General features: G+C 43.2%; 1 protein-coding gene across 9 annotated transcripts in view; it reads right to left on the bottom strand.

Moving 5' to 3' along the window:
- Nucleotides 1-16,237, bottom strand: part of GLIS3 (GLIS family zinc finger 3) — a 608,428-nt gene that overhangs the window by 581,423 nt on the left and 10,768 nt on the right. For 4 of the 9 annotated variants that reach the window (XM_049895324.1, XM_049895330.1, XM_049895323.1 and 1 more), the window contains exon 2: nt 7,984-8,469. The exons of 2 other annotated variants lie outside the window; for them this stretch is intronic. In XM_049895324.1, the coding sequence (XP_049751281.1) occupies nt 7,984-8,371 (388 nt within the window). In that variant the 5' untranslated portion in view covers nt 8,372-8,469. Of the gene's footprint in view, nt 1-7,983; nt 8,470-8,709; nt 10,934-16,237 lie in introns of those variants that run through there. 3 more of the 9 variants (XM_049895326.1, XM_049895325.1, XM_049895327.1) reach the window with 2 other exon arrangements.

Below are 16,237 nucleotides of genomic sequence, written 5' to 3'. Positions count from 1 at the left end.
AAGGAAAACTCACATAATACGTGAAGGATGAGATCTAGCAAACTAACCCTCAGTCTTTTCATCCCTAAAATGGGGCCAGTTACCCTTGCTCTGCCTCACAGGATTGTGCCTTTGGTCAAATAATATGAGACAATGAATATGAAAGTTTGTGAACTACCAAGTAATGTTCAAGTCTGAAGCTTTTCCTGTTTAACAGCCTTAGCAAATGCAACAGGTGACTAACGGATATTAAAGTTCAGCTTCATGTCCTGTAGCATTTAAGGGGTGGGGAGAGAAATGGAGTATAGTCTTTCAAAGGAGGAAAGTTACGAGACTGACAAACAGCTTTCATAACTGGAACAAATCCTGCCTGCCACTCAATAATACTCAGGAATTCATCATCAGTTAGATTTACACCCAGCATCGATAAATCACACAAAGCAGACCCTGTGTTGGCCAGAAAGTAAACAAAAGTAAACATCGTGTTTCACCTGCCTTGTTGGCGAGACTGAACGAAAACCCTGGCTGCCTCGACGGGAATAATGCCTTTGGTCTCTGGCTGGTTGGGTTATTTTTGGAAGCTTTTATGGAATATTAACTTTGTTTGCTCTAATTCTGCAGGAAGCCACACTGGAAGTGAAAGGAAATGATTAAAAAGCAGAAGTGAAGGGAAAAAAAGTGACCAAGTATCTTGCCCCATCTTTCTTTAGCTATTATATTAACTGCATCACTCCAAAAAAAAAAAGTCACCAATCCATCTGTCAGTTTGTCACACCATGGTGGCCTGCATGCTGTTATAATGCTGGAGCTATGCCAGCAATATTTTAAATAGCAGCAGGTCACCGGTAGTATCAATGGAGCTTCCAGACTAAGACAAGGAAGAAAGGCTTGAAGATCTACTTCTGAAAACTAGCCAGTGAAAACTTCATTGATCAGAACAGAACAGTGTCCAATTTGCTTGCTTTGGACATGTCATCAGGAAGGATCAATTGCTGGAGAAGGACATCATGTTTGGTGAAGGAGAAGACCAGCTAGGGTGAGGGAGACCCTTGGTGAGATGGATTAGCACAATACGACAACGACGGACTCGGACATGCCAGTAATCAAGAGATGATGCAGGACCAGGCAGCATTTCATTCTGTTGTACATAAGGGTGCCATGTGTCCGAAACAACCCCAAGGCATCTGTCCATCCATCCATCCATCTATCCATCCATCCACTCATCCATCCATGTTCAAACATGTGGGACCCCAGTTGTTAGTCTTGCCTCTAATTCTAATATGACTGCATTCAACATGACACACTCACCGGTAAGCAGATTTTTTTCAATTGTCTATTGGAAACCCTGGTGGCATAGTGGTTTAGTGCTACTGCTGCTAATCAAAGGGTTGGCAGTTCAAATCCACCAGGCGCTCCTTGGAAACTCTATGGGGCAGTTCTATTCTGTCCTATAGGGTTGCTATGAGTTGGAAATGACTCGACGGCACTGGGTTTGGTTTTTTTTGGTTTTATTGTTATTCCAGGGATAAACCTAAGTGAAGGAATGATAAAAGTAGTATCTTAAATCAGTATAAAATTTATGATGTGACATTGGGGAGAAGCATAAACCCAGCTGACCCACTGAGAGATCACACTTGAACTTAAGCTCCAGGTTATAACCCACTGATTTAGCCAATCATAAATGGTAAAAAATAAAAATAAAACCAGTGTATTTTTATGATTTAAAGTACATTAATTTTCAGACCTCCCAGGTTCACACATTATCTTTCTTAAACCAGGTCTTTACAAGAAACACCAGCCCTGAGTGGCAAAAAGGGCTTCTTAATCCAAATGAATGTGGTGTCCTTTGTTGGTGTTATTCTGCTTGTCCTGACCAACAATAATGAATAACCCACACACGCTAATGAATAACTAACTCCCTTTGTCTCCAAGGACAGCAGAGCCCGGCGAGAAATGTCAGGGGCCCTGAAGTAAAAGAAAAAACTTTTCTAATGAAAATCTTCCCAATTACATATTCCTCAGGGTACTGCCAATGTGGAACTGTCTTAAACATTGAAATAGTTGTGTCAAGCAGGCTTAAAGTGGGGAGCATAAAACTGATTTTCCCAAATGCCTTCAAAAATGTGTTTTGACCAGCCTAATTACAGAGTGTAACTGCTGAACAGAAAGCAGGGGAAATGCCATTACTGGTGTAACAGAACCAGGACCCTACAAGCATAAACCCTAGCAAGGCCAGTATGACACCAACTTCAAAACATGCTCCAGGCTCACTCCGTGGCTCAGGTACCCATAAATACATCGCAGCAAGTTAAAAAACTACATGTAGTAAACAATCAATTTGAAAACGAATTTCCGTACCTGAGAAACATAAAGCTAAAAATAACTCTTTTCTGTAGTTTAAAAAACCAGCTGCCATCCAATCGACTTTGACTCGTGGTGACCCCTTGTGTGCCGGAGTAGAACTGCACTCCAGAGATTTCAACGACTGGCTTTTCTGAAGTAGATCACCAGGCCTTTCTTCCAAGGTGCCTGTGGGTGGACTAGAACCTCCAGCCTTTCAGTTAGCAACTGAGCACTTAATCATTTGCCCCACACTCGACGGCACTTGGGTAGTGGGTAGGGTAAAACTAATTTGAATATGGACTACACTTTAAGATATAACTATATACAAATAATATTGTATGGAAGTTGAATTTCTTTCTGTAAAGAATACGCTTTGGTTAAATAGCATGAATGTGCTTGTCCTTCGGTGATGCTTGCTTAGGAATTTGGAGGTGAAGGGCCACGGTGTCTGCAGCTTACTGTCTAGTGATTCTGCTTGCTTGAGAGAGGGATAAAGCAAAGGTAGCAAAATGCGAAAGAGTAAAACACAACAGATACCATCCAACACAAAACAACACACCATATTAGGGCAAAAGCTAACTTTAAAAAAAAAAAAATGGAAAAAATAAATTCCAGTACAAAGAATGAATTCCATTTAAGGGGTAAGTTATGAAACGATTGGCTAATTAAATGTAAGTGGGATAGTAAAGAATGCCTGCCTTGAGCATTGTGCTCCTTTAAGAAGTACCTACATGGGATCAAATGGACAACAGCAACTCAAAAGTTTAGACAGAAAGCTTAGGGGCAGTGAGTCTACGTCAGCGGGGCAGGAGCAACACGGCAAAGGAGGGTGAGAATGGTCGCACAACTTGAAGAATGTAATCAATGTCACCAAATTCTACATGTAGAAATGGTTGAATTGGCATATATTCAGCTATGTGTATTTTCAACAACAACAGAAATAAAACAAGTTATTAAAAAAAGGAAGTGAGAACAGCTTTGTGAGCCCTGGGAAAGCGATTTAAAGGGGACCAACTAAGGAGAGTTGCCCCTGGTGTCTTTTTGCCTGTTATCCTTCTTCCTTCCACTTTTATCCTCCTCAGAAGGCCAACCCCACAGCTGGAGCTAGAGCTGGAGTGAGGCTGCCATGAGCCACCAAGACGGAAACACTAAAGGACTCTCGGTGACCTTGGTCCAAACACCCTTGAGCTGCCACCCATTAGCAGTAAGTGCCCACCCCAGATTTCTCTTTGTATGAGAAAAAATATCCCTCTAATTAAAGAAAAAAAAAATTGTCATTGAGTCGATTCCAACTCACAGCGACCCTACAGGACAGAGCAGAACTGCCCCATAGGGTTTCCAAGGAGTGGCTGGTGGATTTGAACTGCCGACCTTTTTGGTTAGCAGCACCACCAGGGCTCCCTGATTTTCACGTAATACTTCTTTTTATCACAATGACTACAGAAAAAGCAGGCAGTGGTAGTTTCCACGAGGAAAACCCAGGTTTAAGTTCTGGCCAGTGCACCTCACACACTGACACCACCCATCTGTCAGTGGAGGCTGGCGTGTTGCTATGATGCTGAACACGCTTCAGCAAAGCTTCCAGACTAAATGAACTACGAAGAAAGGCCCACTTCTGAAAATCAGCCAATGAAAACCCTATGCCTCACAGCAATCTGATCCACACCAATCAGAGGAATGGTAAATGACTGGGCAGCGTTTTGTTTTGTTGTGCCTGGGATCATCATGAGTCGGGGAGCCAACTCAGTGGCAGCTAACAACCACAACACAAAATGCAGCTTCACAAAGATATGACATCACCAAAAGGAGCACACCAAACCAAACCCGTTGCCTTGAGTCAACTCTAACTCATTGAGACCCTATAGGACAGGGTAAAACTGCCCCGCAGAGTTTCCAAGGAGCTCCTGGTAGATTCGAACTGCCGACCTCTTGGTTAGCAGCCTTAGCATGAGTTCACTGTGGGTTCACTGTGGTGCCCCAGTGACTTGGCACATTGTTTGAGAACTGTGCCCTATGATGTTAAGTCAATGTTATTTGAGTTTTCAATGGACCCTAAGTAATACAAACATTACTATCAAGTTTGTATTTGTCGTGAGGTTCCCACTGAGATTTTCCAGACCTCAAGTCAGATGCGTGTTCGTGTGATAATTCTTAGGTTGCCTCTATTCTGCATACATAGCTCTACCGAGTACCTGAGAGTCGGTGTAGCCACTCTCAAAGGTTGTCGTTCGGTGTAGTCAAGTTGGTTCTGACTCATAGAGACCCTATGTACAGCAGAACAAAACACTGCCCAGTCCTGAGCCATCCTCACAATCCTTGTTATGCTTGAGTCCACTGTTGCAGCCACTGTGTCAACCCATCTCGAGGGTCTTCCTCTTTTTCACTGACCCTCTACTTTAGCAAGCCTAATGTCCTTCTCCAGAGGCTGATAACATGTCCAAAGCATGTGAGACAAAGTCTCACCATCCTTGCTTCTAAGGAGCATTCTGGCTGTACTTCTTCCAAGACAGATTTGTTCATTCTTTTGGCAGTCCATGGTATATTCATCATTCTCTGCCAACACTGTAATTCAAAGGCATCAACTCTTCTTCAGTCTTCCTTATACATTACCCAGCTTCTGCATGCATATGAGGCGATTGAAAATACCATGGCTTGAGTTAGGTCTGCCTTAGTCTTCAAGGGTTAGAAAATGTATGTTCTTAGCCACCACGTGAACAGCATTTGCCCCAAAGCACTGATGCCCCACAGAGTCGCAGGTTCTTTTGTACCTATCCGTGTGGTTCATGGTATTGTCAATATGCATCGGAAAGCAATGGCAAAGCCAGGGGGAGACTTCAGCATCAAGCTTAAGCATATGGCACCCTCTCAGAGGTTAAAGCCCTTCAACAGCTCACCAGTGTCCTCAAGATAAATACAAACTCCTCAGCGTGTCATTCTTGACCCTTCATCTGGCTTCCACTTATCCTTCTCCAGCTCCATCTCTTAACACAGATTCCACCCCTCTGTGTAGATTTCTAACCACATAGAACCAGGTAGGAGTTCATGGTGTGCACCTGAATCTTTCCCCTTTAGGTCTTGCGTGTACTTTGACCCTTACCCTAACCCTAACCCTACCCAGAATAAGCTCCAGACATCCCCCTTCACATGCAGACACGCACAAATACACACACACACGGGACATACACTCTGCACATCTACAAGGCTAGCTCCTCAACTTTCAGGTATCAGCCTAGATACCGTACTCTCCTCCCAGGCCCACCCATCCCCCATGAGCTAGGAACCCTAAGTGAATCCCTATCACAGCCCTCACTGTGCTTTGTGTTAACTGCCCATTTACTTGTGTGAATCCTCCCACTCCTTGAGGGCGAAGGCTGCTTCACTGCCTATCGTGGCTTGCCCATAACAGATGGTCAATAATTATTTGTTGAGTAAATGACTGGGTGAAGTTCAAAAGGTCCCAGATCACCATTCTCAGCCAGGTGTTGGCTTAATTTAGGAATTGTCACCCAGGATCTGAAAGGGACACATCCAGACACTTCTGGCACCATCTAGATCACCAGTGGTAACCATGCTGCACGGCCACGGTCCTGACCCCGTATCCACACCCAGGCATGCCCCAACTGTGTAGATCCAGAGTTGAGCAGGGAGCCAGAAAGCCAAAAAGCAGAGAAATGAAACCACTATTTTTTATATGAGTTCCAAGATGTATTGATTGTGAGTGTTCACTATCTGTTAAACAGTTGAAGCGTTTTTTTTTGTTGTTTTTTTGTTTTACCAACTGCTCCACAAGAGAAAGATGTCACAAAGTGTGCTTCTGTAAAGACGACAGCCTTGGAAATCCTATGGAGCAGTTCTACTCTGTCCTATAGAGTCACTCACTATGAGTCGGAATCAACTCAATGGTAATGGGTTTGGCTTTTTTTTTTTTTTTTTTTTTTGGTATCTCATGCTTTTTTTTTTTTTTTTAAACTACGATTATAATCATAACCACTTCTGGTCACTACCGAAGTAATAAGTCCCAAACGCCTCACCGGCCAGCGACCCTGGACAAGTTCCTCATCCCTCATCTAGAAAGTCCCTTTCTAGAACCTGGTTCCCTCATCAGTTAAATCCACAAGGGCACATACTCACAGGCTGTTGTGAGGATCCACTGAGACTGTGGGTAGAAAGCATTTAACATGGCGCCTGACGCATGCTCAGTTATGACATAACAAGTACCAAGTGTTTAACACCAATATTATTGTCAGTATGTGTATACAGAAAAGCATTCTATGGTTCACTAGGCAAGCATGAGCTGAAAGATTTTACTAGGACTCAGTTCCCAAAAATTCAAGTTCATGAGCTAACATTAAGGAACTTAGCTGGCCACGCAGACAACGTAGCAGCTCAGCGATGACACAGCTCCTTTAGAAGCAGTCCCCAGGGAAGCTTCCTATACTTACACCAAATGTCAGTATCTCTAAAAAATAAAAACAAATCAAAACCAAACCTAGACAAAGAAAAATGGAAAAGGACAGAGGGAGGGCAAGAGGAGGGGGAAAAGGGGAAGAAGAACGGGAAGAGAAGAAAAAAAAATCAAATAGCTACATAGATATTTGGGTGTTTTGTTATTATTATTATTTTAATCTGTTCATTTATACCATCTTCTCCATACAGAGAAATATACAGACACTAAAACAAATAACTTTTTGGCTACTTGCCTATTATAAACCATTCTGCACCACAATTAACTGGGTGAGTGGCCGTTGACAAGGATGCTAGCAAGTCTACTTGGTGGTTGTAAGTACTTTGAATATCAACTTTTAAGACTAAACGCTAAAAATACCTTAATAGCTTTGCTATTTTACATAACAAAGCTGTATTTTACATGGGGTATCTGCCCTTTCTCTGCTAGTTTAAGGACACATATACTTTGCAATATAACTTCATTAAGTCAATACCAGTTTCTAAAGAGTGTGTCATTCAAATCATTTGCTATTCCCCAACAATTATTCTTTAATTAAAAATACACAGTAATTCAACTACTACTGAATTAAAAGCATGATCTCTCTGCGTTTCAAATTAACCCCAGTTTTCTAGCTCTGCACAAGTACAAAATACATCTTTTCATTATTCTCTTCTAACTTGGTTCCCTCTTGTTACTGTCTCATTCAAATTATACGCTCTGCTCTTAAAATAAATTTTTCTCTTTATATGAACTAATTTCTCATTTAATGGCTATTAAAACTACTCCTTTTTTTTTTTATATATAACCATTTTCCTTCCAAACAAGCCTTTCTTCTAGTACCCAACTAGCACTATGACCTAGAATCCAGCCTGTGGTGAACCAGAGGGCAGCATCTTGTTAAACTTGACCTTGCCCTTCTATCACATGCCTCCCCACCTCCCCATTTCTGATCTAGCTATCTTACCTTTCTCTCTGTTTCACAGTCCCACGAGGTGTCACCTGTTCACAGGTAGCATTTACTGCTGTGGTCCCCTTGCCCTCACACACACATGTACACCCCCAATCTCTATGGAGCAAGCTATAACACCACTGAGATCACTGACTTTGATACTGACTCATGTATTTGCCAAAGGATTTGCTGGCAGAGAAAGGACTAGGGAGAGAAAAATAATAATAATTTCCACTTTTCAAAGATCTCAGAAAGATGGTCCTACCTTTCCCAAGATTTGGAGCAAAAGGCCTTCCAAATTCCTGCTGCTTTGGCTTTAAAGGGTGTGGCCCCGCCATGCCCCCAGCCTGGGTGACCTGAAACCGAGGCTTGCCATTGGTCAGCACTTGTCTCCGAGGGCTCAAGGCTGGCAGGTGGAGGGGGCTGTTGGCCATGTTGCCCTGAGGGACCATCCCTCCTCCCGAGGGCATCTTGAGATGGAGGCTGTTAGCGAGGCTTCCAAGAGCTGAGCTTGGTGAGGTGCCACACGATGAGGGGCCAGGAGTCCCCGAGTGGGTGCGGAGGGGAGGAATGTGGGGGCTGCTGGCCATCCCGGGCCCCTGGGGGGCTCCTGACGTCCGGTGCAGGTTCATGCTGCATGCCCTTCCATTCATTCTGAACAACCGTAGCCAGGATAGTCAGTCTCCAATGGCACGACCCACACCCTTCAGGCCAAGTCCAGTACGTTATCCATGGTGTGGGTCAGAGCCTGCTGAAAAAAACAAAGGCAGGCATTTTTAAAAGTAAAAATGAAAACAAAGTACAGTGAGTTTTCAACCCATGTGGCATTCATATCACGAAGAAAGAAGCACTCTTACAAAGCAGTCTCTTAGGCAGAGTAAGGTCGTTGAATGCGTGGCTCAATGGCGGTCATGGCAGACATGGAATATGGCCTGTCATGGATTGAATTGTGTCCTCCAAAAACATGTGCTGTAAATCCTAACCCCTATACCTGTGGTTAAGGAGTCCTGGTGACACTGTGATTAAGTACTTGGTTGCTAACCAAATGGTCGGCCCTCGGCAGGATGCTTCCGTAAAGTTTACAGCCTTGGAAACCGTCTGGGGCAGGTCTACGATGTCGCATAGGGTAGCTAGGAGTCCGGATCTGTGTAAAGGCCACAGGTTACACCTGTGGTTAAAATCCTATTTGGGAATAGGGTTCTGTTATGTTAATGAGGCAGTATTAGTGTAGGGTGTCTTTTAAATCACTTTTTTGAGATTTAAAAAAAGCAGATTAGATAAGGAGCTAAAAAAGCAATTGGAGGAAGATAGGCGCCATGCCACATGAGAGCTGCAAGGAACCAAGAAACAGAAGCTGAACGGAGCCAAGGACCTTACCCCCAGAGCCAACAGAAAGCCAGCTGCCTCCTAGAGCCAGCGTCCTGAATTCACGTTTCTAGCCTCCTTCACTGTGAGAAAAAAAAAAATTTCTGTTTGGTGAAGCCACCCACTTGTGGTATTTCTGTCACAACAGCACTAGAGAGCTCAGACATGGTGACCGCATGGTGTGTTTACCACCAAGCCCGTCTCAATACAATGCTCATGGCAACTGCAGCCAGTCTTCTGGTCAGCTTGCAAAATGAAGCATAGTTTGCTCTCTAGAGGCTGTGTCTTATTTATTTTTGCTACAAGTGGGCCTTGGGAAACCCAAAAGTACAACCATCATGAGCTGTGAGACCAATGCTTCAAAGGCCCCGATAAACAAACAAAAAGCAGACAACAGCCACAACAATGGACTCAAACATACCAACAATCTTGAAAATGGCCCAGGACTGGGCAACACTACATTCCACGTAAGGTCGAGCCTTGGTGGTACAGTGGTTAAAGCACTTGGCTGCTAACCAGAAGGTCAGCAGTTTGAACCCACCAGTCACTCCACAGGACAAAGACGTGGCTGCCTGCTTCCGTAACGATTTACAGCTTTGGAAACCCTAAGGGGGAGTTCTACTCAGACCTATTAGGTCGGTGAGTTAGAATCCACTCAACAGCAACGTGTTAGGCTGTCACCATGAGCCACAGCCCACTCAGCGGAAAGTAACAACAGCAACAACAAAGCATCTCTTATTTACACTCTAAAAGCAACCCTCTGCACGGTCCTCAGATTTACAAAAGATAAAAACCCGGACCTGGGAACACGGTTTACACAGAGCTTGGCAGGCGTCACGGGAGCGTGACAGTCTTGGTTCCTGACTGATGTGGTAACAGAACCAACACCAGGATACTGTGACCGTCCATGAAGATCCTATAAAAGCCAAAGGGCTATGAAAAACGCATGAGGAAAGACCAAAACGAAACCCATTGCCACAGGATTGATTCCAGCTCACAGCAACCCTGTAGGACAGAGTAGAACTGCCCCATAGGGTTTCCAGGGCTACAATCTTTACAGAAGCAGATCACCAGGTCTTTCTCCTGCAGAGCTGCCGGGTGGGTTCGAGCTGCCAACCTTCTGGTTAGCAGCTGTGCACTTAACCACTGCACCACCAGGGCTCCTTATAAGGAAAAACAGCCCTTCTAAAGCTGAGCTGTCCAGGATGTTCACCGCGCGCCACATATGGTAAACCAGCCACAGTCCCACGAAGCCTCCTACCCCACATCCTAATGCAGCAGAAGGGAAACAAGAAGTACGGACGTGACCACAGGACACGTCATCCACCAACCAATATGTGAGGATGGCAATACTTCTTTGTTCTAAACCATTACGAAAGGCCCTTGCCTGCCTTTACCAATGTCACTGTTAGTCGCCAGCGAGTCAGCTCCAACTCACGTCAACCTTATGTTTAACAGAATGAAATGGTGCCCCATTCTGTGCCATCTTCATGATCAAACTATGCCACCAGTATTTCCAATAGCAGCAGGGTCACCCATCGTAGACAGGTTCCAGGGGAGTTTCCACATTAAGGTGGACTTGGAAGAAAGGCCTGATGATCTACTTCCAAAAATTAGCCAAAAAAAAATCCTGTGGATCACAACAGAACATTGCCTTGGCCAAGAACTCCCCAAAATATATGTAATAAGGTGACTAAGTGCTACAGTAGTGCCATTACTCCCAACGAATGACAGACACAAGCATGATCTCTATTCTCTCATAGAGACATGGGAGCCATGGAAAGAAGCCAAGGCTGAACAAACACAGGAAATGAGGACTGTGAGCAAAGCAGCAGGAGTACAACCCATCCCACTGCCGTTGTGTCTATTCTGACTCATAGCAACCCTATACGACAGAGTTGAACTGCCCCGTAGGGTGTCCAAGGCTGTTACCTTTACAGGAGCAGATCACAATGGCTTTCTCCCAAGGAACTGCTGGTGGGTTTGAATCGCCAGCCCTTTGGTTAGCAGCTGAGTGCTTTAACCACTGCACTACTAGGGCTTCTTCAGTAGGAGCCAGAGAGCCTTAATTGGATTACCACCACTTTTTCTGTAGGATTCTCTCAATGTCTTAGACAAATATTTTCAACTCAACTCCCTCGCCATTGACATCATAAATCATCAAGGAAAAAAACACCCATGAGGGCAAACTTCTTCGGAGGAGTTTCTTCTTTTATCATTTCAGTAAATCAAAAATATCTTAATTTTCAAGTCAAACCCTCCACGCTACCTTCGGCAAAGCTTATCGGGCATTCCTGTATGGAGGAACTTCAAAAATTATTAACAATACAAAAACTAGCATTTTTTTTTTTTCATTTTCATCAATTCTTCATTTTCCTAGGCTTCTATCAGTCTGTGACTTTTAGTCCTGGCACACCTTCCTGTTCTAGAAAATTCTCAATGGCACTCCTCCAAGTCAGGTCTCTCTCCTGTTCTCCCCTCTCTCATGGTCTCCATGAATGAACATGAACAAATAAATCCAGGTTATCCAAACTGGCATCGTTTAAGTGTCTGTATGAAACAATAAGAAATAGACCCTGGTGCCAGACCGGCTGTAGGATTGCTGCACTGGAAAAATCCCAATGCCTTTTCTGCTGTCCCATTTAGCAGAACTCGAGTATGTTACCAGCCCATCTGTTGACTCATTGGTTGTCTCGGTGCTTTACCAGATAACATTGTTGTTGTTGGGTGTCGTCAAGTCAATTTACACTCATAAGGTAACTCTGTTACCCCATAGGACAGAGTAGAGCTGCCTCACAGAGTTTCCTTTGCTATAATTTTTATGGAAGCAGATCGCCAGGTCTTCCTTCCCGTGGAGAAACTGGGTGGGTTTGAACCGCCAAGCGTTCAGTTAGCCGCCAAGTGCTTAACTGTTGTATCACCAGGGCTCCCAGTCCTAAATAATGTTGTTGTTGTGAGGTGCCATCAAGTAGATTCCAACTCATAGTACCCCATGTACAAGAGATTGAATCCCCACCCTGTCTTGTGACGTCATCACAATCTTTTTTATGCTTGAGCCCATTGCTGCAGTCACCGTGTCAATCCATCTCATTAAGGGTCTTCCTCTTTTTTGCTGAAGCTCTGCTTTACCAAGCATGATATCCTTCTCCAGGGACTGGTCCCTCCTGATAACATGTCCGAAGTTACGTGAGATGAAGTTCCGCCATCCTCGCTTCTCAGGAGCATTGTGGTTGTGCCTCTTCCAAGAGAGATTTATAGATAATACTGGCCACCTAGTCCCTGCTCATTGATATGCTCAGTGTTTTCTGAGCATTCCGAACTCTGCAGAAGAAAGCACTCATTCAGCACCAACCCCTCCCTAAAAAGAAATGGCCAAAGAAATACGTCGTATCGGTAATGTGTTTAAAATGAACGATTGTCTAACATGACTGGAAATATGAGTCACTAACACCATGGTCCAAGAGACAAGTGTCTGCAGGTTTGCAGAGCGTGCCCATTTCCAGGTTAAAAATAAGGGAGTCATTTTGGCAGCAAGATCGTATACAAGCAGGAATTCTCATCAAAAACCTAGATATAAACATAAGTAGGCACCTTAGCAATAGGTTGGATCATTAAGAAGGTGAGTTTGCAAGAAGGAAAAATAACTAAAGCACTGAGAGCTTAATTAGGCACCAGACACTCACACCTGCCTGTCTTGAACGGGATATTTACTTTATTTTTATTTTTTATAAACCACACTCCTCTTTGAAATAGCTTTCGGTTGAAAGTGAAAACAACAACAAATAACGTGCTTAAAATTTTATTACTAAAAAAGCAGCGGCCAGAAAGTAAAGCAATTAATACCATAAAGAAAAGCCAATAGGTCAATGGCATGCAAGCTGAGAAAAGCAGTCTCCAAAGACAAATTTTTTTTCTTATTTACATGTGAAAATATGCCTAACATTGCAGTTTCCGTGTTAATTATGCCACCAGATTTTTCAAGTATAAGATCAACCAACCCGCTGCCGTCAAGTCAGTTCTGACTCACAGTGAACCCACGCGTGTCAGAGCAGCACCGTACTCTTTAGGGTTTTCAATGGCTGATTTTTCAGAAGCAGATCACCAGGTCTTTCTTCCGAGGTGCCTCTAGGTGGACTCAAACCTCCAACCATTCAGTTAGCAATCTAGCATGTGGATCATATGCACCACCCAGGGAATCCCAAGTAGAAAACACCAGAACTTAGAAATCAATGTAGTCTATTCAAATTACAGGTAGTCCTTGTCTTATGACGCATTTGCATTATGACAAACGAACTTACAACCGGCTGTTGTTTTGTTTAGTTCCGGTTTTTTGTACATCTTATGGTTAGTGATATGTACTACATACAATGTTATAGCTCATGATTTGTTGAGTTTTTTTTTTTTTATAAGTCTCAGGTGTTTATTCGCAGATGTTGAAAGATGGGATTTATAAAGGTACCAACAATAGAAGGCAACGATAATGAAAACCAAAAAAAAAAAGAGGTATTTGACTTAAGTCAGAACCGACTTACAACAGTCATCAAAACAGAACCCCAGCATAGGTCAGAGGCTACCAGCATACTATTTTTATATACTTTCAAGCTAGGTGGTATGATCAGATATACTGTAATCCTAAACCCACTTGGAAAGAAAAAAGGAATAAACAGTTACCTTTTAAGAAGGACACATCCTCACTGAGCCAGAATGAAAGAGCCCTCAACAAGAAATGAGGACACCTGAACTCTGTTTCTAGAAAATCACTTATAACTTCTCTGGGCTTAAAATGGGAGGGCTGGCAATAACCATTAACGTCTCTTGAAAGCCTATTATTCCGGATAATTTACATAGGGAAGATGATCAACAATACCTATTCCTGACGATCAAGGATAACTGTGTCCATTTTACACCCGCGGCATTGAAATCTCCAGGAGCTGGGTAGACAGTGAGGAATACAGCATCGGCCTCTACGCCACCAAATCTAAAGCAAACGAGAAGGCGCTCACGCCAGCAACGTGCTGAAAGGCAACCCTTACCGAGAAAAATGAATTTTAGGATTAAATTTTACAACTGATTACTAAAAAGTAAAACCATGACTAATGAGTATTGAAAACTTGTACGTCAAAAACCCAACTGGTAGAGACTTGCTGGCCTGACAGAGACTGAAGAAACTCTCAGAGTATGGCCCTCAGACACTCTTTCAGCTCAGTAATGAGGTCACTCTTGAGGTTCACCCTTCAGCCAAAGACTGGACAAGCCCATAAAACAAAACAAGACTAAAGGGGCACACCAGCCCTGGGCCAAGGACTAGAAGGCAGGAGGGGACAGGAAAGCTGGTCATAGGGAACCCAAGGTGGAGAAGGGAGAGTGCTGACATGTTGTGGCATTGTTAACCGATGTCATAAAACAGTATGTGTACTGTTTAATGAGAAGCTATTCTGTTCTGTAAACCTTCATCTAAAGTACAATAAAAAAAAATAATTAAAAAAAATCCAACTGGTAGGATTTGGCAGAACAATTCTCTGTTTAAAAAACTTGATCAAGATCTCCAGCATAATTTTATTTTCTCTTCTGTCCCCCAACCACTCTACCCCCCAAAAAGCAAAAACAAAACGTTGCCATTGAGTCAATTCCCAGCCATGGTGACACCGTGTGTCACAGAGTAGAACTGAGTTCCAGAAGGTGTTCCCGGCCGTAATCTTTACAGAAGCAGATCGTCAGGCCTTTCATTCGTGGCACCACTGGGTGGATAGGAACCGCCAACCTGAAGATTAGTAATTGAACACAAACTGTTTGCACCATCCAGGAATCTACTCTACCCCAAGTTACCACCAAAAAAAAAAAAAAAATGAGTACCCAGAAGTACAAATCTGAGGGCTTTTTGAGCTGACATATTAACATATTTTGGTTTTTAATACACCACTGGTTCCAACAATGAAAATGTTCATTCTGCTATGAGTCAACACGTGAGTCAATAAATCTTTCCTTTTGACGATATCCAAACTCTTAAAACACATAAACACTCGTAGAAGCCAGGGCAGAGAAGGAGTTACTTAACCCTTCAGGAAACTAAGGCGCCAACCTGTTGAATAATTATACCAGTTTTCTGGGAAAATGAAGCCTTTCATCAAAACATAAAATCATGACTCTACCTTCTACCCTGGGCTCCAGGTACTTCCCCCCATGGACTTAAAGGATTAAACAAACGAAAAGCAATGTGAACTCATCCATTCAAGAAAATCCTAAAAGCACATGCTCCACGATACCTATTAACAGCCCAAAGCCCTTTCTTGGTAAATATCATTAATAGACTCATCTGGAGTCATAATTCATCTGATGAGCCAGTTAATTATTAATTTTCATACATCATTTCATTCCCTTAGGCTACATTTAGCCTTTGTTACATTTTCCATTCCTTATGCTACAAGCATTTCTTACCCTGCAAGGGAAACCCGATAATGAGGCTCAATCACTGGCTAGCAAACTGCTCCTGAGTCTACCTACCTATCTGTCTGAGCCCTTGAAAACAGAGCTTTATCAGGGGTGGGTTAACCAGTGAGGTACTCACCGGCTTACTTGTGTTTACTTACTAATCTGTAGCAAACAACTGCTCCTTACAGGTTAGTAAATAAACACAACTAAGTCCATGCGTGCCTTGCTTTTTGGGTAATCTATCCCCAAGCTTTACTGATCCTTTTTATTCTTTCCCTTTGGGTTAATGATTGTATAATTTCATTAACACTGTCTTGTTCAATGTCACCGCCTTGATCGCTAACAGGCCCAAGCCATTCCTGACGGCTTCCCTTGCTAAAGCTTTTGTAGCCAGAAGAATATAGAAATGAAAGCCTATTGACAGATAACGTGAGTTATTCTCCCACACAGCTGCAGCGGGAAGCACATTTTGCATTGAGTCAAGGACAGAGAGAGCTGAGTGTTCTTAGATCCCAGGGCTTCATTTCCATAAGCAGAATGTACCTTGTCCCAACACAGGTGACTGACTCCTCAGAAAAGATTGTATAAACAAAAACCAATCATGGAAGTCATTTTATTGGCAACAATATAAACACAGCTATATTAGATGTCACCAATAAATCAAAATGATTCTTGTCCGCAATTTTAACGAGAGGAAAGTGCAAACATGTGCCTAAGACTGGAGG

Source organism: Elephas maximus, chromosome 9 (assembly GCF_024166365.1).
Source record: "Elephas maximus indicus isolate mEleMax1 chromosome 9, mEleMax1 primary haplotype, whole genome shotgun sequence".
In the NCBI taxonomy this organism is placed as follows: Eukaryota; Metazoa; Chordata; class Mammalia; order Proboscidea; family Elephantidae; genus Elephas; species Elephas maximus.
This window is presented reverse-complemented; position numbering and strand designations above follow the sequence as displayed.